At 30.3% G+C, this 27391-nt stretch overlaps 2 protein-coding genes across 2 annotated transcripts; both read right to left on the bottom strand.

The window, feature by feature from the left end:
* Window positions 1-6640: 6640 nt before the first annotated feature.
* On the bottom strand, window positions 6641-8343 carry LOC132310424 (protein DOWNY MILDEW RESISTANCE 6-like). The gene is made up of 4 exons (XM_059808597.1): window positions 7986-8343; window positions 7634-7890; window positions 7224-7545; window positions 6641-7089 (listed from the first exon to the last, which is right to left on the bottom strand). The coding sequence occupies exons 1-4, from the start codon at window positions 8262-8264 to the stop codon at window positions 6832-6834; spliced, it is 1116 nt and encodes a 371-aa protein (XP_059664580.1). The 5' UTR covers window positions 8265-8343; the 3' UTR covers window positions 6641-6831.
* Window positions 8344-20236: 11893 nt separating this feature from the next.
* LOC132308048 (protein DOWNY MILDEW RESISTANCE 6-like) lies at window positions 20237-22166 on the bottom strand. The gene is made up of 4 exons (XM_059806002.1): window positions 21831-22166; window positions 21458-21684; window positions 21031-21352; window positions 20237-20770 (listed from the first exon to the last, which is right to left on the bottom strand). The coding sequence occupies exons 1-4, from the start codon at window positions 22110-22112 to the stop codon at window positions 20513-20515; spliced, it is 1089 nt and encodes a 362-aa protein (XP_059661985.1). The 5' UTR covers window positions 22113-22166; the 3' UTR covers window positions 20237-20512.
* Between the last annotated feature and the right edge of the window lie 5225 nt (window positions 22167-27391).

Raw genomic sequence — 27391 nt, 5'->3', positions numbered from 1 at the left:
TGAAATAAGGATTCTAGAAATATAAGATTTATACAACAAACTTTCATAACCAGAGAGAAATAGGCAATCTAAAAATCTACTCCAACAGTCTTCTTTTATTTTTAAAAAATAAAATACTCGAGATATATGCAAGAAATTTTTTAGAATTATTCATTTATATACGGAGCCGAATATAGAAAAAATTTAACCTCAATAGAGATCGATTTCATGAGATATCATATTTTGCGTTAAAGTATTTTAGTTTTTTTTATTTATAAACTTACCATTTTAAAATAAATAAAAATGAATATTCGGTCTCTATTGGGGCTAATTTTGTTTATATGTTATACTCTATATGAAAATGAATAATTCTGAAAATTTTCTTGCAAATAACCCGAGTATTTTATAAAAAATAAAATAAAATAAAATAAGATTGTTGTAGTAGACTTTTAGATTATCTATTTCTCTCTGGTTATAAAGTTTTGTTAAACAAATCTTATATTTTTGGAATCTTTGTTTTATAAGCTTTCCGTTTATATATTATTTGCAATATTTGGATGTACGGTTTGTGAGATATGAATTTTTGAAGTTCAAGAAAATTAAGATTTAAATAAAATGGTATTTTGGTCCAAATATTAACTCTTTTATTCCCCTCCGATAGTTGAGAGGGGTTCTTTGGTAAAAAAATTAGACAAGGAAGATTTATTGAAAATTCTACAAGTCGATGGGGGTTCTTTAGTAAAAAATTAGACGAGAAAAATTTACTGAAAAATGTTACAAGTATAAAAGGGTTTTATGTACTTTGTCCTAATACCTATATATATTTAAAAGTTCAAACAAAAATAGACACCCTGTATTCTAAGTGGAAGACTCAACTTCCCTAAAACAATTTCATTTAAAACCTATTGATTTGTGTTTTATGTTTTTACAAGTATGTTCTCAATTTAAATCCCCAATTGCTTGTATTATATAAGCACTCACAGTAAATGTTTTCTTCAATATACATGAAATCAATTTTAAATGCGTAAATGATGTCATTTATTAGAATATATTCCGTCACTTATTTATTCATTTCTTTTGTTCTTTTTATATATATATATATACATATATATATCTGTGTGTGTGTGTGTGTGTGTAACAATGATGTCGTGTACGACAAAGTGAATACATTGTCCATTTTGTAAAAGTAAGTTCAGTCTTTTTTTTTTTTTTTTTTTGGTCAAAGCATCCACGTATGAAATAGGGTAAAGTGAAAAAAAAGAAAAAGAAAAAATTGCTATATAGAATGTGCAAGAAACACTTTTATATATACAAACTTTTACAAGCTTATTTATATATACAAGCTTATCCTTTTAAACTAAAAAAAAGAAAAAGAAAAAAGAAACACTTTTATTATTTAATACGTGCATATAAATTTTTATATTTTCAAAATTTTGAGTAAATTGCCACCTTCATTGTCACGTTTGACCAAAAGTTTTACAAAAATCCCAAAATAGGGAATTTTAGGTATTCCTTCTTTTTTGTAAATAAAAAATAATAAACAAATAAACAAAAAAAATTAAAAAAATGATTTTTTTGGGGTTTTTTTTTTTTAAATAAAAGTTATAAAAAATTCCCTTATTTATTTATTTACTTTATTGTATTTATGTTTATATATATATTTTTAAATTTTTTTTTTTGTCTTAAGGTATTTTATTAATTTCAGTTTTCAAATTAAAGAATTATCCTTATTTTAGTTTTTCAATGGGTTGTGTTATAGTATCATTGGACCATAGGATTTGAGTTTAGCTTATTTAGAGGGCTTGTTGGGTTGTATTGGTATTAAAGCCAAAGTATATTAAAACCCATGTAGTATATTAAAGCCCATATCATATATTATATGCATTTTATTTGATTTGATTTTATGATTATATTAATATATATATATATTATATTTATTTATTTAAGATCATTTTTATTAGAGTTAGTATCGTATGTATAATTAAGAGATAGAGAGAATTGGGAGGCAAAGAGGGAGAAGACAAAGCAACTAATCTATGGCTACCAGAGTTGGAGAAGAAGATTCGGAGGGCTTTCAATATCGTTTTCGTGACGGAAACTTAAGGCAAGTCACTATTCTATTCTTCTCCTTTGAATTTATAAACTTTTCATTCTTGCGGAACTTTAATAATTGAATATTAATACATGATTAGACATAGATGTAAATGCATGAAATTTGATTATATATGTGTATATGTGTATCTATGTTTTCAAATCAATAGGTGTATTTGTACATCTATAATTTTAGATATAAATCTATGCATGTGTAATGGTGATTTCGAATTTATATATAAGTGTATGTATATAAATGTTGTTGGATATATATGTGTATGTATATATAAGTCTGTATCTATGTGTGTGTGTGTGTGTGTGTTTGTGTTCATAAGGCTTGATTTTGCTTTATTAATCTTGGTGTTATTGTTTAGATTCGTATTATCAATTGCTGGGCATGATTTGCATCATTAGAACTCCAAATCGGGCGAAATTAGATCTGAAACCCAAAGTCGCATGCAACAGATATCGTGTTCAAGACGAACGCAACTGGTAGCGTGGAGAGCGCGATCGATCGCGTTATCAACGTGATTGGTCGAGCCCTTGACGCGAACGATGGTACCTAAAACATGTAATTTAGAGTTTTAAAAAAAATCTTCTAAGTATGGAGTCGCGAACGGTACCGACCCCTTGTGCGATCAGTCGCGCTGCAGGAATGGGGCTCAAAACAGACATTAATTAACTTGAGTTAAATCTTCGTTTATGTGTTGTGATAATTGATACTAATCAAGATGGATTGTGTAATGTGTTGTAACGAATGATTTTAATCAGTTATTTTTATCAAGTATGTATCATATTAATCGTGCTTATGTTTGATGATGTTATATGAATTCAATTGATGAATGTATGAGGTGGATTTATGTGAGTTGGCTAATAAGCTGAGTCTCATATATATTGTGCCATTGTTAGATATGGCTTTGATATTTGGTGATGAGTAGATGAGCTGGCTAATAAGTTTAGAATCACTTATATTGTGCCATTATTAGATATGACTATAATGTTGATATTATATATGTATGTGACCTGATACCAATTGTAATTTCGGGATTAGTGTTTAGGACTGAGACGTATATTGCCGGAGATATATTGCATATATAGGACATTGTCTTTCGGGTAGGACTTCGGGACACTTGACTGCCTTGTGTGAGTTTATGAGTGGTCGTCGTTTATTCCGGTTAAGTCTCCGTATGCATTGGTGACAATCTATTAATGTGTATATATATGTACAACTATATAGTTATTATATGAGTTTTAGTTAGAGATGGATTGTTTTTCGATTCTCTGATTGGGTTGTAGTAGAGAAGGCTTATTCGTTGGTCTAACCTACACTTTGTTATCATTTTTCAAGTCTTCTTCATTTCAGTCATAGGGTTGAGTTTGTTGCTGATCAGAGACAATCTTCATCACTCTTTCGATTATTTCGACGTAGGATTTTATTTATTTCTTTATTATTTAGACTTAGATATTTATTATTTCAATTATGGAATTATTTAGGGGTCCTTGATTTATGAATTCCCGAGTTGTATACATTTGGAGGTTTATTTCTATTATGGATTTTGTTAGAGGTTTATTAGTGGATGATTTATTATTTTTTTATTTAGATTTTTGTTTTTGTTCATCATTTTATTATCTATTCTTATTTATCATTTTGTATGCCGTGCATATTTATTATTAATTGTTTGATATCCCCCAGTATTCGGGTGCGGACTTGATCAACCCACGCTTGAAAATTAGGGATATCACACATGGTAGCATTGGTGCACAATCTTTCTAACCAGCCAAACCGAAGGTACATAAAAATCATCATCATCCTTACCTTTATCCCGTATAAATGGGTATCTCTCCATCATTTTCTTTTGTATGCATATATTCTACTAGATTTAATTTTTGAAATTATTTCTATTCACTTCATTCTATGTTATCTACAGTCGGTCTCTTTGCCTCTTCCCCTCTATAAAAATCAATCTTCCTCTCTTTTAATCATTATATACTCTAAAAGTTAGTTTAAACCATTAGAGACGGTGTATTTTTAATATTTAAATTCTTTAACACATCCCTTTACATGTGGCATTCTTTTGGTCCAACATGTGTTTCAATTTGAATAGTAAGGTAACGTTTAGGTTTGAACACATTTTTTTGGTTAAATAACACAAGACCTCGTATGCTTTAAAACTATATTAATTCTTAAGTTTTAAGAGTAGATGGTAGTAAATTAATATGGTATCGACTAACATGTCAGTGACCTAGCGGTATCAAGCCCTATCCTTCCAAAGTGAGATCAAGGATTCGAGTCTCAGTGGAGACATGTGTGTGTGAGTATACCAACTAAGAAAAAAAAAAAAAAAAAAAAAAAAAAAAAAAAAAACGCTAATGTAGTATTAGAGCTAATGATCTCAAGTTCAAACTTTATCATGATTCTGATACTTAAAACCGAAAAAACGTGTTGGACTAAAAAAATACCACATGTGAAGGGGGAGAATATATATATTTAATTTTGCCGTTTTCGCGCTCCCGCTCTCGCTTTATGTGACTTAGGTTATACCCTCTCTAATTCTCTCCTCACATGTGCATTTATAGATAAAGTTAAATATGCTCATATCACCTAAGACTACTCTATTATTTTTCCACGCCTTTTTTTTTTTTTTAATTCTTATTAATCCCATCTTATTCTAACAATCATCTTACCATTGTATTTCCGCCACATTGATATGTATTTCTTTTTTAGTGCCTAATATTTTGCATCATATAACATAACGGGACTAATCATTATCCTATAAATGTTCCTTTTTAGTTTATTTATCATTCACTTGTTACATCATATGCAAAATAAGATATTATCTTGAATCACATCAAATATGGATAAATTGTGTAAGGAAGATCGATCTGATTGCAGACCAATCAACTTTGATGATTTAACCAATATTTCATGTTCATTTTGTTTCCTACAAAATAATGTCTTTTCGGGTTAATTTTTCACAAATTTCAAACAATATGTGCCAGTTATGTTAGAAGGAATCATGAGCAAACTTTATAAATTTTGGATAGAGTACAAGCTAGTAGACTAATTAAGAACTCGTATATTAATGGTTAAATAGACTAAGGCTCCGTTTATTTCGACCTAAAATATTTTTTACAAGCAAATTATTATTTAATCGGAGACTAATTAAAAATAGTAAAATCTCTTATAATTTTAAAACATGTAAGTCATTGCTTAATGTAATGATTTGTTGGGCATTAAAGTAATTAGTAATTATAATATGTAATTAGTAAAGTAATTAGTAAGTCATTGTGCCAAATATATCTATATGTTTTAATCTATATTTTTAAAACATGTAAGTCATTGCTTAATGTAATGATTTTTAAAAATATATGTTATGTTTTTAAAATATATATAAAAAAGTATCCATAATTCTAAAAATATATATTTAAAATTCTGGATAGAGTACAAGCTAGTATATTAATTAAGAACTCGTATATTAATGGTTAAATAGAGTATGGCTCTGTTTGTTTCGACGTAAAATATATTTTTTAAAAAATATATATATTTTTAGGTAAAATATTATTTTATTTTTACTTTGTAAGTGTTTGACAAAGGTTTACATCAAGGTTGAGGTCGAGTCCATCGGTCGGGGTATGTAAAATAACTTGTCAAAAATTTATAAATAAATTATTTTTGTTAAATTTTAATATTCTTTTTTTTCGTAAATATTTTACGACAACCAAATACTAAAAAATAAAAAAATATTTTCATGACAACCAAATACTAAAAAATAAAAAAATATTTTCTGAAAAATATTTTACGTCCAAACAAACAAGCCTAAGTGACAATTCTCTACAAAATCCTTTGTTTTCATTTGTAGACGCAAGTGAGTTTATTCAACTACATTAAATATGGGGGATGTGTATTAATTATTATTTATAGTTGATCGAATCTGGATGGGCATGAACTTCTAGCTATTGTCATAATAAGTTGTATCAAAGTTAGAAGGTTCACCATGAGAATCTCCATATCCGACACATATTCGATACATGTATGCCACGCTCTAGTAAGAATATTTATATTTTCTTGATCTCATATAATAAGTGCGAATCATATGGACTTCAAACCCTTGAGCAGTGTCGTTAAGTCTCTCTCCATCAATATTCTAATTAGATTAGTTTTAATATTAACGTATAATATGATTCGGTTGGTCTTCATATATTAGGAAAATCAATTTATTGTTGACTACTAAGTGGAAATCCTCGGTGGCTGCTGTCAGAGTGCGGGAACTCCCGGCGTCCTTCACCAAGATCGATCCTCCTCCTCCTCCTCAAATGAATGGTGCTCTGGTTCGTGACCAGAGCAACGTTCCTTTGGGCCATGTTGATTGATGATGACTTGAATTCCTGGTGGGCTTTTGTGTGGGCTGGGCTTAGTTTGTATTGCTTTGATTTTAGCCTAACTCATTTACCTCTAAAAAAAAAAAACACATAGAAGAAGAATGATAATTCTAATAGTAGGCTTAGTAGCAGTATATATATGACTTGCCTTTATAATGTACGGGAAACAATAAGAAGCAACAAAAAGAAATAAAAACACAAACAATAATTACCATAGGATAAACGTAGCAAACTGAAGTGACTCAAAGATCAGACAATCATCAAGGTAACAACTCCAAAGCTACAACCATAACATGCTCTGACACCCAAAAAAAACTCCGCACAAGATCATCAAATCAAGAAGAAAAAGATGTAATGGAATAAAAAAAAAAAAAAAACACTTCATTTGTTGACTTGTGGGACAATCATGGCTTGTAATGGGCTTTCTCCTCCTAGCGTCCCGTTTTGTTTAAATTTGATGTAGTCTTCATACGTAGCGTGTCGATATTTGATCTCACTTTTTCCATCTATCAGTGGGCTTGCAGGTGCAACTGTGGTCGTCAGCCCAGGCCCATTGCCCACGGCTATTGATATCCTCGCTCTTTCTGCATTTGTCACACCTCGATGCTTCAAAGTTTTGTACTTTCCATTGCTCAAAATCTAACATCACAAAAATATGATTTTTAGACGAATTTAAACAGCTTAGTCCAAATTCTAGTATTAGTAAACCAAGCCAAAATGATAATACAAATATATTTTGTTAAATCAGAAGAAGCAGATAAAACACTAATTACCTCCATGTAATCTCCTATGTTAACGACAAAAGTCCCTGGCACGTGTCCAACAGCAACCCACTCGTCGTGATGTTGAACTTGTAAGCCATCCACATCATTTTGCATCAAAACTGTTAGCTCACCATGATCAGAATGTGGTGGTATCCCAAGTGTTCGGTGTGGCTCTGGACATGGCGGGTAATAATTACAACCAACGATCTGAATACCTTCTCCAAGCGATTTCTCTATGTAATCAGATTCAAGTCCTAAGCCTTCTGATATTGCACTTGCTATCTTCGCTCGTAACTTCCATACCTCCTCTATATATTCCTTCGCTATATTCCTTTAATTCACAGATTAATTTGGATTAATGAAATTGATAAAAAAAAAAATATGGTTCATTTAGAGATCCAAAAAAAAAATTTAGTTACCTGTAGTTAGAGGGATTGGTGGGCCAAAGATGAATGGTAGCGCTGCTATGTAAAGGACGGCAACGAAGCCTCAAATAGTCCCTCCAGTGGAGAGCATTGTTTGTGGATGTAATGACGCTGGTTCCATACCTTACAGGTGGATTCATCACATCGTCCGAAGCATATTTCATCTTCTCTCCCAAAGAGAGATTGAAAAATCCTTCTACCACCTCCACCATTTCCTCCATTAGAGAGATCTTTATCCCGTGGTTAACAACCTGTATATTAATGTAATATTAACACACTTCTTTGATCAAAGTCAGAAAAGATTTTTTCAATTCATCAGTAAAGTTTGAAAAAGAGAAAAAATTACTCTGAAGATTCCCCACTCGGCACAGGCAGAGTCGATGGCCTGAATAGTAATCTTTCTAGACTCAGCGGGTCCATTGAGACCACTTAAATCGATGATAGGGATTGAAGCATTGTTGACTGCTAATGGATTAGTGGTTAATGGCAAAACATATTGTGAAGGCAGCTTGGTTAAGTTGGGCAACATATCAGTAAGGTACTTGACCCCTTTTTTGTAATAATCGCCATTAGTTGGCAACTCATGAGCAAAAGGAACATCTGTTGTGGCAATTTGAGAAGTCATCGTGGTAGTAACTAGTAAAGGCAATGAGATTGAATGTAGGTTGTAAGAAAATTTGAGTTGATATATATAGGCATTGTTGGTTTAGGTAAGGCAGGTCTCTGGAGATGGAATTAAGCACGCGTATGTGTGGAATACCACTACAGATTGTGTGTTTTTTCTGAATTAATGAGGTAGCCGGTACTTCTAGAATGAAAATGAAAGAATCATAAACTTTATTTTTTTTAACACCGACCGGTTGCCAATAAGAGATGAGATGAATAGACGTGTATGGTCCTTGATGAAATACTAATTTCTGAAAGATGCTTTCTTCATATCATTGGTTCAATATTCACCGATCATTAATTTAATGCAATAAATAGTACCGTGCCGCGAATGCAATTGATAGTAATGAAATGGTGAGGTATGATTCGAGCAAAATTACTTTTTTTCACTTTTAATACTTTGTTATTTATGACATTAATCAATTATGTCATGTTAAATAAGTAATTTTTATTTTTTTAAGTCCTATCCTAAGTCACATAATGCGGCAGCGGGAGCGGGAACGAGAGAGAGAGAGAGAGCGGCAAAATTAAGTGTAATTAGAATTTGAGCGAGATCGCAGAAACACTTGTTAAGCAAGATTGTATGACTTAGATTCTATCATTACGTTGTAATATTTAATAAATTGGTGATACATGTCATCAATACAACCTGCTCATTTAAATGTTTCTATGTTTTGAGAAGTTATGATTGGCTTGTAAAACGTTGATAACATGTACATATCATATATCCGTATTGTATATTGAGTTTTATACCTTTTGAAAGAAAGTGAATAGCATCTCTCTCTTGAATCTCCAATTCTATATTTCTAATTTTATATTTTATTCATATTTAAGAGTAAAAATATTAATCATCCATATTTTTCTAAAGGTAAAGAATTGCTTACCGTAAATACTTTTGCGTATAACAGTGTGTATATATATACAAACCAATGGAACCTATTTACGGAGTATTTTCAATGAAAAGTCTTCAATGAGGGTTCTAATCTACGGAGTATTTTTACCGACTGTTGTTTGTCTACCGTTAATATTATATATATATATATTAGAAAATGATCACGTGTAGTGTATTGTACGTAAATAATTAATATTTTATATATTATTATATCTCAAAAAAAAATGAAGGAGAAAATATTTTTCATCATAGAAACATTGATATTTTTTATCATAGAAACATTGACTAACTAATAAAAATAACTTAAAATTACATTTAATCACAATGACTACTTTTACTAGAAAAGTAATTTTTAATCGGTATTTAATATTTTTTGTTGAATTGTACCGAATGGTGGTGATCATTTAGTCTCAATTATTGTATTGAAAATATTTTTCTTACTTGGTAATAACAACTTTTATCCACTTTAAAAAAATATATTATAAAAAGAAGTATTGTATCAATATGAAACTTGAAAATAGAATAATTTTTTCAAAGAGAAGAACATGAATGAGTCTTTTACTTCATTTTTACATATATATGTGTGTGTGGAGGAGAGAAGAACGTAGAAACCATGGAATTGTTTCAAATGAAGAGTTGTTTCAAATGAAGAGTTCACGGCATCCCAATTTTGATGACAACTAATTATTATATAAAGAAGTATATTTGACAAAGACTTTTATAGGTGGTAGACTGGAAAATAGAATAACAATTGTGCAGTCTTTTTTTCTTCTTAAAATATGGGACTCTCTAGGCATATATAGACCATATACAGAATTCTATATGCGTATAGACTTGAAAATAGAATAATATTTTCACACATGCACTTTCTTTTTTTATTTTTATTTTTATTAAAATCTTAAAATATGGGACTCTGTGGTCATATATAGACGACATACATCTTAATGGTTAAAAATGACAGACATCTTAATGGTTAAAAATTACAAACCATTTTAAGATAAACAAATATTTCTTATATTAAAATTGGAGATAACAATGTAAAGGAAAGTTAAAAAAAGGAGAAGAACCTGAGAATCGTTTTAAAGGAAGAGTTGGGCAGCACGCTAACAAAAACTTTTATCACCTGAAAAATTTATTATTATATATTAAAAAGTATAGCAATTGAGAAAAATTTCTATAAGCAATAGACTTAAGGATATAATAACATTTTTGTAGGAAAAGAGAACATGGATTTTGTTTTTTTTTCTTTTTTTTTTTTTTTTTTTTTCTGAAATCTTAAAATATAGGACTCTATAGGTATATTTAGACGATAGACAATTCTTGACAAGAGACATCTTAACCACCGATGCTTGAAAATTATCGTTAATGTATATAATTTTTTGAAGAGGAGTCTATTGGTTTTTTTTTTTTGACCTTTCCCCAGAGTTGTCATAGTTAGATACGCAATGGTTAAAAAAATATGTTAACAAAAAGTCATTTGTTTTTCTTTTAACCAAAATAACTATTTAAAACGTATATATTTTTTGGTAAGCTTTGAAGTTGAGTTAGATAACAAAAGTAAATGTTGAAAGAAGAGATCGAATGAGATGGAATGATGGAGTTAAGATCCGTCTGCCCATTACACAGCCACATAAGCATATTTTCTCTCTCCTTCTCCGTTTCCACTCGCAGTTCTCTTTCTTCTCTCTCATTCCTTTAGGCCTCTTTGTTTTCCACTTTTAGAGCGATATAGAGAAAATCTGCAACTGGCGGTAAGGTAAAAACTGTTCGACCATCTTTTATTTTTCTTTTTTCTTTTTTAATAAAAATAGTTTGATTCATCACTTTCGTTTCATCTTATCTTCCGTAATTTTCGTACTAGATTCTAGGGTTTTTTTAGATTTTTATCTTTTTACATTATATTCTAACTAGATAAATATGTACTAGCCAAATATTAGATATTTATTTTAATATAATTGTTGTTTGATACCGATATACAAATTATTAATTTTTTTTCTTTTTTGGTGATTAGTCAATTCAATCCCAATTGTTTTTTTTGTATATTTTTGGTTATGTAGAAAGTGTATAGGGGAAAATTATTATTATTTTTCTAATTGAGGAGGATTGGAACGTGAGGTTTAATTACAAAAAAGTAAATGAATCAAATAAGTTTGTAAAAGTTATGTAAAACTTTGGGTATGACATGGTTAATTGTTATTGTGTGATATTTTTTTACACAAAAGGTATAAAATAACCGTTGGAGCTAAAAATAGGTAGTACAAAATTTTTGTGTAAATCTACTCTGACACATTAGATTTACACAAAAATATATACTTGGAGATGCTCTTACAAAACACTATTTTACCCTTTTTAATTATATTTGTCGTTTCTTATTAAACTATTTTTATTATCTTTTCTCTTATCTAAATATTAATTATACCGTTTATCTTAATTATATTATTAGTATCAATTTATCAAAAAAAAAATGATAAAATAAATAAATATATTTGTAAGTATCATTTTCTAAAATGAATAACTTATTATTAACACTTAATTTTTTATAATAAAACTTATTATACTCACAATAAACTTTTTTACTATAACTAATATCTTATTTTCATATAATATATTTAAGAAAAATTAATAAATTACCTAAATAAAAAATGCATACTTTTTTATGCAATATATTCATGAAAAATTAATAAATGACTTAAAATATTTTAAATTTTCTACTTGAGATTTTTATTTTAAAAGTAATTTTCAAAATTAAAGGTAAATTTAATGGAGAATATATTATCAAATTAGTATAATTTTTTTTTTTAATAAGAAAAATAGATTGAGTGTAATTCAATAAGAAAGGGCATTATGACTATTTAATGAAATATAATCAAGGCATTGAGGTATTTTGTAATTAAATATGATAGTTTAGTAAGTTTTATGCACAAAATATATTTCAATAGAGTTATTTGAAAATTCCGATTCGAGGGAAATTTTTTGCACTTTACACCTTTTGATATGATTTTGTTTGTTAAGTGACTCTGTGTCCATTGTTTATTAAAATAAAATAATTCCAATTTAAATTTCAGTTCAATGAGTGTGATAAATAGATTATGCTGATAGTAATATTTTCCTCAATTTCTTGTTTTCTTTTATTATTTTATTTATTTTCCTTTTATTATTACAAAAAATTAAGTTTTACTGTTAGTATTTTTAATATCAACTTCCTTTGGGATAATGAAATTAGTTGTAAGAATTAGTTTTTTTGTGGATGTTGCTGCCTATATTAGTAATTGCTTCAGTCCTATTTATGTTATATGAATTCGGGTACGTATGTTGAATATGAATATATATTCTTGAGTCAGAAATGTCAAATCTTTAAACAAAAAGATACATGGACATTGCTAATTATTAATTTTATTTTATTTTATTTTCTATGGTGAAGTCGTGTTTTTATCTAATATAATAATATTCAATATAGATATTTAATTCATTCTAAAGCAATAATATACAATAATATAATTGAATGATTGAATATATTTTTTAAATATATATTCAATAAAAAATATCGGGGACATATTCTATACCTATATAAAAATTTAAATATTTCTTTACTTTTAAAGATTCTATATAACATAATTACGATTCCCTCTTATTTTCCCAAAGCACGACCATGCTTTTTCCTCAAAAAAAAAATCAATTTTGTTACGGAAGTAACCTGTCCTCTTTTCTATGATTTCTTTCTGTGTTTGTGTTTCTGGGATGGCAGAAAAATATGCATGCTTTTTGGTGGGTTAATAAAGTTCAAACGGAACAATAGTCATTGGTTCAAAATGCAACAAAGTGACCAAAATTTAATGCTTCAAGAAAATGCCGTAAGTCTACCCTATAGTCAAACCGACCTTTTTGGTGGGTCGGTGGCCACCATATCTTCAAATGGGAAAATATCACTCAGTGCCTTTAGGATGTGTTTGGATAGATAGAAAAAAAAAGAAAAGAAAGAATAATATTAGTTATGAGAGAAAAGAAAAGAAAATGAAACATAGTAATAATTTTAATTCGTATTTGGATAGACAGAAAAAAAAAGAAGAGAAAGGATAGTTATTTTTGTTTAGATAAAACAGACTAGAGGAAAAAAAAGAAAGGATAGTGACCAAATTACTATTATACCCTTTTATAATCACTTCACGTATTATTCATTTCCAAAATCTCACATAAGATATTTGGAATGTTTCTCTGTGATAGTTCAATTCAATGGGTAAAAACAAAAGTAAAAAAGAAAAAGAAAAAAAATAATAAATAATAAATGAAAACAAAATTAGGAAATAAATGGAATAACTTTTTTTTATATTGATTTGTAGAGGGTATTTTTGATATTAAGAATTTACAACTTACTCCATTATCCTTTCCTCCCTATCTTATCAAATTGGAAGAGAAAACTTATAAGGGATAGGGAGGGATAGATCCCTCCCTATCTCTCCCCCATCCTCTCTTTTATCTCCAATTAAGTTACCTAAACACACTCTCACATTATTCTCTATTTTCTTTTATCTCCCTATCCCTCCAAATCAACCCTACCAAACACACCCTTAGACTTATCTCTCTCCAACATGAAATTCAAGTGAAAATACTAATATGTCATTTATTTTAATATTAATATGACAGTTTTTTTTTCAAAAAAACACTCTTACCCTTTGACTTTTGATTTTCACATATGTGCCAACACTGCCACATCCTTACCTCCTTACCAGGGACGGATTTAAAAATTCATATAAGGGGAGATAAATTTATATGGAGAGATTTTTTCATAATTTCAATAGGAACAATTTCAAAATTTTATGGATATAAATATAAAAAAGTATAAATTTAAGGATATGAAATATAATAATAAAAAATTTCATTGGCGGCTAATGGCTCCTGAGCTCTTCACAGATCCGTGGCTACTCCCCACCCAACTTCACAACCACCGGCGGAAGAGAGGTTGTCCTCATCGGCAAATTTACCTCCACAAACTTACCTTTTCACTCTCTACACGAGATTCTGTTTTGGGTACTGTTATAGTTGATCAATTATAACCCACCAAACATAACCTAACACCATCTTTTGTTCCCAAACCCGTAACCCAACAAACCTACAGACTTTATAATAGTCACAAAACAAATTTAAACTCGTAAACCAACAATCCTTCATCATCGTCGTTGAAATCGATTTGCATCCAGCGACGACGTGTCACCGTCGCTTTTCATCGTGCCATCATCGAAAGTAATCATCGCGGAACCGCCGTCGTCTCTTCCCCATAGAGAAGAAGAGGGTTCCAAAAATATAATTTTGATACATCTAAACTTAGTTCGAGAATATGGATTTTACCCTGTATATTTTGTTAAATTAGAATTACATGAGAGACTAACCTCCGTAATCTCCTATGTTGACAACAAAAGGCCCTGGCACGTGTCCAACAGCAACCCACTCGTCGTCATGTTCAACTTATAAGCCATCAACTTCATTTTGCATCAAAATTGTTGTTCCACCATGATCAGAATGTGGTGGTATCCCAAGTGGTCGTTGTGGCTCTGGACATGGCGGGTAATAATTACAACCAACGAGCTGATAACCTTCTCCAAGTGATTCTCTATGTGATCACTGTCAACTCTTATCTTCAGTTGCAACTTCCAAACCTCCTCTAAATATTCATTTGCTATGTACCTTTAATTGACAGATTTGGATTAATTTTGTAAAATGAAATTGAGAAAAATATGGTTCATTTAAAGATCTATTTATTTAGTAACCTGTAGTAAGATGGATTGGTGGGCCAAAGATGAATGCTACTATGTAGAGGACGGCAACGAAGCCTCAAATAGTCCCTCCAGTGGAGATCATTTTTCGTGGATGTAATCACGCTTGTTCCATACATAACAGCTGGATTCATCGGATCTTCGGAAGCATATTTCATCTTCTCTTCTAAAGAGAGATTGAAAAATCCTTCCACGGCCTCCAGCATTTCCTCGAATAGAGATATCCTTATCCCATGATTAACAACCTGTTAATTTTTATTTTGGTAAATATATTAATGTCGAAAACATGTAAACTAATAAAAACCACTTAGCTACAATATATATATATATATAGTGTTTAATTGCTCCAATAGACATTATTTAATTATCTTTCTTATAATTATTTTTGGAAAGAAACTTATGTTTCCTATTAAAATGAAATGACAAAATTATAAGTTTAACAAAAATTTAACAATTGTGTTACTCTTTTAGTTGATTGAATTAGAATTAGGGAAGTAAAAAAAAAAAATTCCTCTTCTTCTCACAAAGTAAGATTAGAGATTTTCTTCAAAGCAAATAAAAAATTACAGGTTTTTTATTCCAATAAGTAAAACTAGAAATTTTATAGTGTGTTATTTCATATTATCCAATGAGAAGAAAATAAATTTTATTCGTAAAAAATTAGCCGGTTTCTTGATTCTCATATAATTAATAATAGTAGTTTTCAATTGCATCAATTACATCAATTTGGATCAATTTAGTTTTCAATGGCAAAATTAAAAGTGAGAGAGAAGCTTCATTGCAAATATAATCAAAGTGATTTTTAATCTTAAGCATAACGGCTTAATAAATCAAATCCTTTACACTTTAACCAGATTAGTTTAGTAAAGTATTAGTTAAAAATCAATATAATCTAAACCAAATTTGTTACTGGTAAAACTCCAAGCAAATTAATTGGTTTGAAAGTGTAGCTTTTTTATTGTAGTTTCAACAATCAATAGCCTATTGCATCTTCCAATTGCAGGTCTTAGCTTCTTCTGATTGCCCATCCCTCCATCTCTTCTTCCAACAATCATGAACTATCAGGAATCAATAGCCTATTGGGGAGTAATGAAATATTTAATTTTTATTTTTAGGAAAGTAAATTGTTAAATTTTTGTTAAATGCTTACTTTTGTCATTTCATTTTAATAGTATCCAATGGTAATAAAAAAATTAAGTATATTTCCAAAAATAATAATAAGAAAGCTAATTAAATAATGTCCATTAGATTAGATTATACTATTAGGATTAAAAGTGAGTAAACTACTCCCTACTCATTAGGGAGCAATTGAACACTACTTTATATATATATATATATATATATATATATATATATTACTAAGTCGAGTCTGCTTAAGCAGCACAATTCTTGAATATAAATGCAACATAACCAACCAAGAAATAAAATGTTGCAAGTATAGTAAGGTCTGCAAGCCATTGTGTCTTGGCAAGCAAGGCAGATTGGCCAATAAAGTACTTCTCTGAGAGTAAATGTATTATATGTAATTACTAAGAGTAAAGTTCAAATATAACGATCTACTTTTTCTCACTTCTCTCTCTAGTACCCTTTTTGTTGCCTTTAACTTCGTCTTTCCCATCTGTTTTTATCCCTGCTCTCTTTCATGGGAGTGGGGAGGTGTCGTTTCTTGCCTCCCACAGGCTAAATAAACTCGGCGTGTAATAATAAGTTCGTTCTGTGGGTGGTTTTGATGCGGTTTTTTCTTTTGTTTTGCTATATCTGTTCCTGTTTGGCTTATTTCCTGCTCGGGTGGATTTGTTATTTTTTCTCAGGCTAGATCTCTAATTTATGTCAGTTTTTATTATCCCCGACTTGATTTTATCTTGTGTGGGGTTTGGGTGGTTTTTTCTCCTGTCGAAGGCGCTTTGTGGATGTAGCTTTGGAGCTGTTGCCTTGATGATGGTCTGACTTTTGGGTCACTCCCGTTGCTGCTCTTCTCTCTTGGTGGTCTCCGTTGTTAAGCGGTGGCTCTTTCTCAACAAATTTGGAACTTATTCTTCATTTATCTTATTTTGTTTCATGATTTGTTTGTCTTTTTCTAGCTTAGCTTTGTTGCCTCAGTATGATTATTTATGGATGTGTTTTTTAGATGTCATATGGCTGTTTCTTATTATTAGGTTAAAAAAAAAAAAAAAAAAAAAAGGTTCAAATATATATATATATATTACCCTGAAGATTCCCCGGTCGGCGCAGGCAGAGTCGAGGGCCTGAATAGTGATCATTCTAGACTCAGCCGTTCTGTAGAGACCAATTCAATCAATGACAGGGATTGAAGCATGGCTAACTGACAATGGATTTTTGGTCAATGGTAAAACATATTGTGAAGGCAGCTAGGTCAAGCTAGGCACCATATCAGTAAGGTAGACGCCTTTCTGGCAATCGACATTACTTGGCATCTCGTGCCAAGACATTGAGGTAGTAAGAGCAATGAGATTTAATGTTGTAAGAACATTTGAGTTTATAATTAATATAGGCATTGTTGTGCCAAAAGTTGTTTATTAAGCTAATCCATGTGTGTGGGACAAGAAATGGCACAAGTTTGTGTTGATTGTGTTTTCTCAATTTGTGTAGCCAAGTAGCTCTAGCGTGCGTATGAAAAATTCCCATGCCTTGTTTGAGTAAGACATGTTTATTTCGTAAGATTCTCCAAATAAACACTTCACGGTTTGAAAAGCATTCAAGTCATAAGAAGTAAAATCAAAAAAACTTTCGAAAAAAAAAAAAAAGGGGTAAAATCAGCAAGGCCAAATGCGAGCTACTACTCTACATGTTTTACTGTACAGCCACAATTTTGCTAAATCAAAAGCTATGGTAGCAATGAAAATTAGTAGTACTATTAGCCCCTCTAATTTTAATCCATCCAAACAATATCTAAATCACAATTTTAAAACAAAAGCCCAACTAAATAGGCCCAAGCCAAACAAGACTTAAATAATCACTAAACTAAAGTACAGAGAACTCCTAAATTCTTACACAAATCAAAGAGCTCACTCCTTCTCTCCCTCTAAAGTCTAACCCTATATGTTCTAAAAATTTTCAACTCTTTAATCTTTCGATCCCTAATTCTCCATTGTTTAATATTAGCCTCTTTGTTTGCAATTCCTGAATTCGCCCTTGAATATGGCAAACAAAAACAAAATGCTTGAGATATATGACTTCAAGCTTACGTGTTTGCAGAACCTGGAAATGATGGGTTACACGTATAAAGATGCTTGCTATATAACAAGTTAAAAAATAGCAAACTTAAAGAAGAAAAACTTTTCAAAATTGAATTAAATTAAATAAATGGGCTTTGAGGCGAAATAATTTACTTTCATTATTTATTTGTATTAGATTAAAAAGTTGAGAAGTGCAAGAGAAATGAGGATAAAGGAAATAAAAATTTCAAACCACAACAAATTTCAATAATCAAAGCTAAATATTTTGGTTACACAATAATCTTTATACATGCAACGTTATAACCATAAAATCTTAAAATAATAAAGTAATAAAATATCCATCCATTAAAATATTCTAAAATAATAAATAACAAACATAAATTAACCCTAATTAATTACATCAAATCTTTAATTTCGTAGGTGCAAGTCATATGAAATTCAAATTCTCGAGTCATGTCTTGGTCTCCATCAATTTTAAATAAATTAGAATCTAATTAGATTAATTCTAATATTAGCATATATATACACACACACACACACACACACAACTTGCTTTGTCTTCATATTCAAGGTCTTACAAGAAGAACAACACTAAAAGAATATATATATATATATATATATATATATATATATATATATATATATATATATATATATATATATTTTAGAAGTGAGTTATTTATGCTAGGGAAACGGAAGTTTTTGGAACTTCATGAGGGATTTTCAAATAAAATTTTTGATTCATGTGTAGACATAAGTTTTATGCATGAAGAACATGATGATCCATTCTATTTAAGGATAGAAAACTTACATTAAGATTTGAGTAAACCTTAAATCTCTCTTTTAAAGTGAATGTTCTTACTTATTGTAGATCCCTTTGCTAGATGTCTTCTCTTTGGATTTCCATCTTCTTGGTAATAGTCCTGTCATTATGAATCACTCATAAGTCTCTATGAATGACATTAGAAAGCTTAACTTGTGGGAGCCTCCATTAGATGATAACACGAACACTAAAATTCTAGAGAGAGAAATATTTTCTTGTCTTCTAAAAATTATTAAACATAGGCGTAACCTAAAATATACACGAACTCCATGTATATATAGATAACATAAAAAAAATAATTAAAGACATTATATTTTTTCTCAATCTCTAAAAGTAACGTGATATCTCAAATCTTATAGAATTTCAATATCAAGTTGGGCTATGAGTGAGAATCCTTTGGCTTAATATTTTCTTGACTACAATGAATTAATAATTGGCCAGATCTGTGAACCCAATTCAATTAATTCATCAATTAATTTCTACTCCACTAAAAGAAATTAATTGAATTCCAATTAAATAATAAATAACCTTTAAGTCAAAGTTGCACTTTGACTCCACTATGCATAATTAGTTATTAGATAAATAAAGTCATCAATCTGACTACTAAATTAATATATTTATTTTGGTATATTTGATTATTTCCAGCTTAATAACAATAAAATATTTATTTGACAAAAATAATAATTTAAATAAATAAATATATAGAAAATCATTTTGTCTAAAAACATACAAAGGCCTACGAATTTACTTTGAGATCAAGCACAATCAATACAAAATAAATACTAGTAGCAATGATACAAATATTGAAAATATAACCCTTTAACTATTAATTACATAATTAACCAAAGTGCCGGTTTATGGATTCCGAATATTCCGCCAAACAGATCAAAGTAATTACTAATTAATAAAAGAGTCTATACTTCTCTCATACTTAAGAGTCAAATGCCATGACAGTGATAGGGAGCAATTGCATACAACGGCTCTCGTAATATATCTCAACCTAATGCGAATCCAGTTCAAATCTTAGTTAATAATGAGTCCATCCATAATTACCGATTATGAACTATTTATGATTACTATTTATATTCATGTATTGATCGTCATCACATACAGATATAAATATCTCTTGTAATTAAGTGGACACTATCAATTCTATAATGAATCGAAACATAATACATTGAATTCACCAATTATATAAAGCATAAATATTTCAGATATGTTATGAACATGTCTCTTTAATCCAAATAGGAATTTGTTATGATAGGGCATATAAATTCTAACAATTTATTCACCAAGGAAGCAAGGTACAGGAATAAGAGGGGCATACCCCCATATTAAAAGTTCACTTCCAAAAACTGTGACTGACAGTTTTCGAAGCTAACATTTAAAATGAGACGGATGTAGTATGTAATAGAGATGACAGATTTATTTATGCCCATGCATGGGATATACCTTTCAAATTTATTAAAACATTTATTGAAACATGTAGGAGGTCTCATATAGTTTTGGCAACGAAATAGAAGAACTTCATTTGTGGACTTGTAGGTCAACCAGGAATTGCAATGGGCATTTTCCTCTTGTGGCGCTGTTTTGGTGGAGTTCCATGTAGTCTTTGTATGTGAGATGTCCGTATTTGATCTCACTCTTTCCGTCCAACAGTGGGCTTGCAGGTGCAACTATGGTCGTCAGTCCAGGTCCATTGCCCACAGCTATTGATATCCTTGTTTTTTCTTCATTTGTCACTCCCCGATGCTTCAATGTTTTGTACCTTCCATTGCTCAGAATCTAATATCACAGAAACATTCGTTATGATCGATCCAAGGGGTTAGAGCAACAGTGACCCCATGTTTGAAATATTGGTTAAGTAATAAATAAACAAATAATTTTGACACATCAAACCTAAAACTAGTCAACACCTGGACCAAATCTTACGTTAGAATTGTTGACAATGCCTAGCCTCCATGTAAAAAAAAATAATAAAAAAAAAATAAAAAATAAAAAAATTAAATAATCTCTAAGCAATTAGAAATAGATAAGAGACTAACCTCCATGTAGTCTCCTATGTTGACAACAAAAGTCCCTGGTACGTGTGGAACAGTAACCCACTCTCCCTCGTGTTCAACTTGTAAGCCCTCGACATCATTTTGCATCAAAATTGTTATTCCACCATGATCAGAATGTTCTGGTATCCCAAGTGTTCGGTGTGGCTCTGGACATGGCGGGTAATAATTAGAACCAATGACCTGAAAACCTTCTCCAAGTGTCTTCTCTATGTAATCACTGTCAAGTCCTAAGCCTTCTGATAGTGCAGTTGCTATCTTCAGTTGCATCTGCCAAACCTCCTCTAGATATTCCTTTGTTATGCACCTTTAATTGACGCAACTTGGATTAATTTTGCAAAATGAATTTGAATGTAATTAATTGAGAAAAATGGTCCATTTAATTAAAGATGAGATATATTTATATATATACCTGTAGTTAGAGGGATTGTTAGGCCAGAGATCAGAGCTACTATGAAGAGGACGGCCATGCCCATGATGCCTCAAGTAGTCTCTCCACAGAGCATGCTTCGAGGATGTATACAGGCTTGTTCCATACATAGGATATTTCATCTTCTCTTCAGAAGAGAGATTGAAAAATCCTACTACGGCCTCCAGCATTTCCTCCATTAGAGAGATCTTTATCCCATGATTCACAGCCTGTTCATTTTTATTTTGGTTATGTCAAAAACATGTAATCTCCTACGTTGAAAAACCAACTATTCATCGTAAATGTATTGTATGTGATCAGAACAACTTTTGAAACAGTAAAGTTTGAGTGGAAAAATAAAAAAATGAAAATTTACTCTGAAGATTCCCCACTCGGCACAGGCAGTGTCGATGGCCTTAATAGTGGTGATTCTAGATTCGGCGGATCCATTAAGGCCGCTTAGATCGATGACAGGGATCGAAGCATGGCTGACTAATAATGGATTTTTGGGTAGTGGCAAAACATATTGTGAAGGCAGTTTGGACAAGTTAGGCTCCATATCAATAAGGTACTTAACCCCTTTTTTGTAGTAATCGGCGTTACTTGGCAACTCATGAACAGGAGTTGTCTGGTCTGTGGCAATTACTTGAGAAGACATTGTGGTAGTAAGAGTACTAAGTAGGATTGTGATTGAAATTGGAATGCATGGTGGTATGAAAATTTGAGTTCAATTTATAGGCATTTTTGGCGCCAAAAGTCGTTTGCTTAGGTAAGGATTAGTGGAATTAGCTCTGGCGTAAATGTGACACTATTGACACTAGGAGGTACGTAGAATAGACGTGAATGGTCCATAGTGAAAGACTATCTGAAAGATGATCTCCATTACTGTGAATGGGTCAACAAATTATAAATGCAATTTTAATGTGTTGAGTGGGACTTTGTGAATGCAATTGAGTCGACTTTGTGGACTTCGAATTGCACATGGCAGTGAACTGTTGCGTTTTGAATTGTATGAAAAAGGCGACAACATGGATATTTGAAAGAAAGTGAATGACAACTTCTCTCTAGACTCTAAAACTAATCTTATATTTATTCGGTTTGTTCTTTCGTTTTTTAACCTCTGTAATTCTTTATTTCTATCAAATTTATAACACTTCGAACACGCAACCAACTGAATGCATACTTCACATTTTTTTTCTCTAAAGGTGACGAATTCTTTAGATTACATATTTTTCGCAAGCTGAAATTTTGCGAAGGCTGAGATTTTTACTTCGATATTTTTTGTAAACCAGAAATTTCGCTTACACTTTATACTATTCCAGAGCCTAAAGTGTCTCGAAGACTCAATACTCGATCTTTATGTCAGTCTAAAGTTTAGCAAAATTGACATGATTGTTTTTCACACAAAGTGCTCTGTGAGTCTGAAGTTTTGAGTAGGTAACTTATTTCAAAGATGGGATAACGCCACTATTACCAGTAACGTTCTCACACACATATATATATGGGTGTTATAATTATTATATGATATGATATGTTTTGTTTCATTTAGTCTTTCAATTGATCAATTTTATGCTTTCAAATAGTCATAATTATTGTTATTAATTTTTTTTTTGGATAGTAATCAAATTTGCTTCGCAAATAATTTCTTAATCATAGTCTGAAATTTTTTCTTTTCTTTTTTAGAACATGTGCAGTCTACTTTTCTTCAGGCTCCGCCACCAAGGTGGGCCTGTATTAAATTATTTTATATCGTTGGACTTACTAAGTAGTGGACTTGACTTTAGTTGCATTGCGAGTGTCAATATCTTGAATTATAATTATCGTTATGAGGTGCTTATCACATCATTCTGAGCATCTAATCTCGATCAATCAGAATTTGCCACACAAATAAATGGGTAAGCTTTTATTCAACTGTGTAATAATTTTTCGCATTTGCGGTCATTCATCTCAGTAAAGAAGAACAATGGTGAATTTTTTTTTTAGGAGGATCGAGCTTGGAAGTGATTTAGGAAAACCAAATCGGCCTATAGCACTTTTATCGCTTTATAGTAATTATTATATAGTCATGGAATCATTGGACTCAGTTAAAATAAACATAAAACTTATGTTTGTTTATTTGTTTATTGGTGATTGACCCTAGACTATGTATTATTTTCTCTAATTATGTGATAAATTATTAAGTGGTCCAGAATGACCATGTCATTGATGCTCCAAACAATCCTCAATTGCCATAACAGCATTTTTAAATGACTTCGTACATAACCTTTCAGTCTACATAAAATGCCACAAACTGACCAAACGTGCAATGGTCCAACAAAATGATACAAGTATACCCAAAAGCCAAACTAATCTTTTTGAGTGGGGTCCAACACCTCTATAAATTTAATTATATAATAAATTATTAGGTGACGCAGAATCATGTATTGATGTCCCAAACAATCCTCATGTATTGATGTCCCAAACAATCCTCAATAAGGATGACAAATTCTCCATCCCCGTCGGGGCCTCTCCCCACCCAGTTTATAGCGGGAATGGAATCCTTTTAGCTAAACTAATCTTTTTGATGGGGGCAAATTATGAATCCCCGCCAGGTCGGGGCCGGATGGGAATGGAGTAAACCCTCTCCTCCCCATCTCTCCCTGATTGAGTGTGAAGTTACTAATATACCCTTATATATAATAATTTATTATTAAATTAGATTTATTATATATATATAAATAAAAAAAAATGTATTTTTTTTTTAATAAAAAAAATTATGAGGCCGGGGCGGGGGCGGGGGCGGGGATGGGGATAAGGTGTCGGGGGGTCGGGTATGGAGATTTTGCCAAAATTTTAAATGAGAATAAAGATAAAAGTAAAAAATAAAAAATACATCGAGAATGAAAATATGAATGAAGAATGGAATTCCCGCCCTACCCTGTTGCCATCCTCAATTGCCATAACAGCATTTTTAAATATGACTTCGTACGTAACCTTTCAGTCTACATAAAATGCCACAAACTGACCAAACCTGTAATGGTCCAGGAAAATGATGTAAGTATACCCAAAAGTCAAACCAATCTTTTTGAGTGGGATCCAACTCCTCTACAAATTTAATTGTCAGTATTCCAAATGACCAAAATATATACCGCGTAATAGAGACAAGTGCAGAAATAATCAACTCCCCCATCCATGTGCCAACTAAAATTAAGCAAAAATCATCAACTCATATTTGAACAAGCAAGAATCAAAATAAACAAAACATCAATCAAATCATCTCAATAAACATTTTATTCAAAGAATAAATGAACCAATACTATATAATAAAGAAAATAATACATATATAGTATAAATTTATGTAAAATATAAATTTAAATAAACTATAATAATTAAAGTATATTCCACATAACACTTTTATCCTTATTTAAAAAAGTGTGCAAAAAATATTTTTAATCTTTCTACATTATGCAAAAATACCTTCAATAAAAAATCTGACATAAATAGTACTGTAATACCCTTTTACCTTTTTACTCTTCTAAAAATGCCCAAAAAGATATATATGTCACTAATCTCATAGTATAGGGGTGTTATGTTCACATTATTCTTTTTTCTTTTTCTTCTTCTTCTTTTTTTTTTTTTTTCTTTTTTTGAAACTTTTTTCTTTATATGTCTTTAAATTTTTTTTTTTAATTTTTTTTTGAGAATTTGTAGATTAATGATTTGAATTTTTTGATATTTCAGTTTACTATTTTCTACTAGTTTTTTTTTTTTTTTTTTTTTTTTTTTTTTTTTTTTTTTTTTTACCAACATTGTTAAAAAAAAAAAAAAAAAAATCCTAATATCGGTGTGCATTGGTTTCAGAGTTTACAGATTTGTTTTCTTTAGTTTGTACTTTATTTTCATTTTTTATTTTCCATTTCTATCTATACTTTTCTTTTATACTTTTATTTTTATTTTCCATTTTTATATTTACTTGTCCATTATCGGCTTCCTCCAATAATGTCCTTTTCGGTCATTTTATAAATTTATTTATTTTTATATATTTTATAAAATAATTTAGTAAGGATAATTTAGTCAACTTGAGGTTTAAATTTGTCAGAGGGTCTTATTTGCACCAAATTAAAATTTTAGGGATATTTTTTTACACATAAGGGGTGTCCTCCAATAGTGTCATTTTCGGTCATTATATAAAATTATTTATTTTTATATATTTTATAAAATGTTTCAGTAAGGGTAATTTAGTCAACTTAAGGTTTAAACTTGTCAGAGGGACCTATTTGTATCAAATTGAAACTTTAAAAGTGATTTTTGCACGTAAAGAATTGGATTTGTTTTGTAAACATACTTTTTGCACGTACCCTATAATAATAATTTAGAAGAAATAGTCTAAAAGTTATACATACATAATTAGAAAACAAAATGCAACAAACTCTTTTAGGGTGCAAAGATCATTTCTCATTTAAAGTTTGAATAGAAAAAATTGAATTGCAAATCATTAACTCTATTTAGTAGATGATTCTTCTCTGTTCATTCTGGATGCTAATTTACTTATCCACGACTGTTTCAGTATCCTTTTATGCATTTAGTTTTCATGTCAGAAGGTCATAATTTTCTCTGTTTTTAATGATATAGTATCAGTCTGAAAATACTATTTCGTTTAGCAATGTTATATTGGTTTTATTTATTTAAATAAATAAAAAAACCTATTTTAATTTCACCGAGGGTTAATTTTCTCTTCTCTCTTTGTTGTTGTTGGTTTTTTGGCTGAAGCATATTTTCGATTTTATAACTGCACAACTATTGATATTTCTGAATCAAGTGGACTCCTTTAAATTGACCTAGTTTTTTTTAAACGATTTCGATGAATCCGTTTTAACCCGAAAAGTCCCTAATTTGATCGGAAACGGCTCAACTCGCAAAAATCAGCGCTTTTCGACTGACTTAAATCGTTTAGGGTTTGGGAATTGTGTTTTCCCAAATTTGAATATTTCTGAATTTTTGTTAGAAGACTAAACATATTCGAATTACTTTAATCTTTTGTATTTAGTAGTTTTTAATAATTTAGTTAATTTATTTCCTTATTTTCATATAATTTTGGGAACAAGTTTGTTTTTGAGCCGTTTCCTTGTGCTGCAAGTTTCTATATATTTTTAGATTTTTTTTTAGACTATTAGGGATTCTTATTTATACGTACATGTACTACTATGCAGATCATTCATCTATTTATCAGTAAAATATCAGATTCTTTTGTGAATTCTCTTTTTTTCTTGTGGATTCAAGGTACATTACCTTGTAAATTCAAGAAAACCTTCGTTCCTTATGAACATTTGATTGATTTCTTTTCCATTTTTTATGGTTCTTTCTCCATGGACTCCCCTGAACACCTATTTAACAAGTAACTGCATAGCTTACAAGATTATTATGTAGTAGTAACTTTTTTTAATTTGAAATTAGACATCAATGTAATGAGTCTTCAGATCACTTGTATTATTACTGCTATTTGCATTAGAAAGTGGGGTGGAAAGGCGCTCTTACTGGGTCCTCGAGGATTAGTCTGAGCGAAGCCTCGAATACCCTAAGTTATCCAAAAAAAAAAAAAAAAAGAGCCTACTTTCATCCCTTGTTGCAATTGTCTTTATTCATTTTTTTATTATTCTACTGAATTTTCATCCCTAGTTGCAATTGTCTTGATGGTGGCAGTTCGTTGGTTTCAAACTGAACAAAATCCAGTCAATCTTGGTGTGGAATGGGTGGTGAGTTACATATGGCACGACGTTACGTAACATTATATAATAAGGACTTACCACCGCATTTACATAAATTAAATTCGGTAACTATTGAATTTAATTCTTAAATTATTCTAGACTAATACATGGAAAGTCAAACCAATATAGCTAGTGGGAATAGAAGAACATGACTAAAATGCAGATCACCACCTTGTCCTCATATTTATTTACC

The sequence above is a fragment of the Cornus florida genome, unplaced genomic scaffold (genome assembly GCF_030987335.1).
Source record: "Cornus florida cultivar Cherokee Brave unplaced genomic scaffold, ASM3098733v1 CherokeeBrave_3.0.0_Hap2_Chr05, whole genome shotgun sequence".
In the NCBI taxonomy this organism is placed as follows: domain Eukaryota; kingdom Viridiplantae; phylum Streptophyta; class Magnoliopsida; order Cornales; family Cornaceae; genus Cornus; species Cornus florida.
This window is presented reverse-complemented; position numbering and strand designations above follow the sequence as displayed.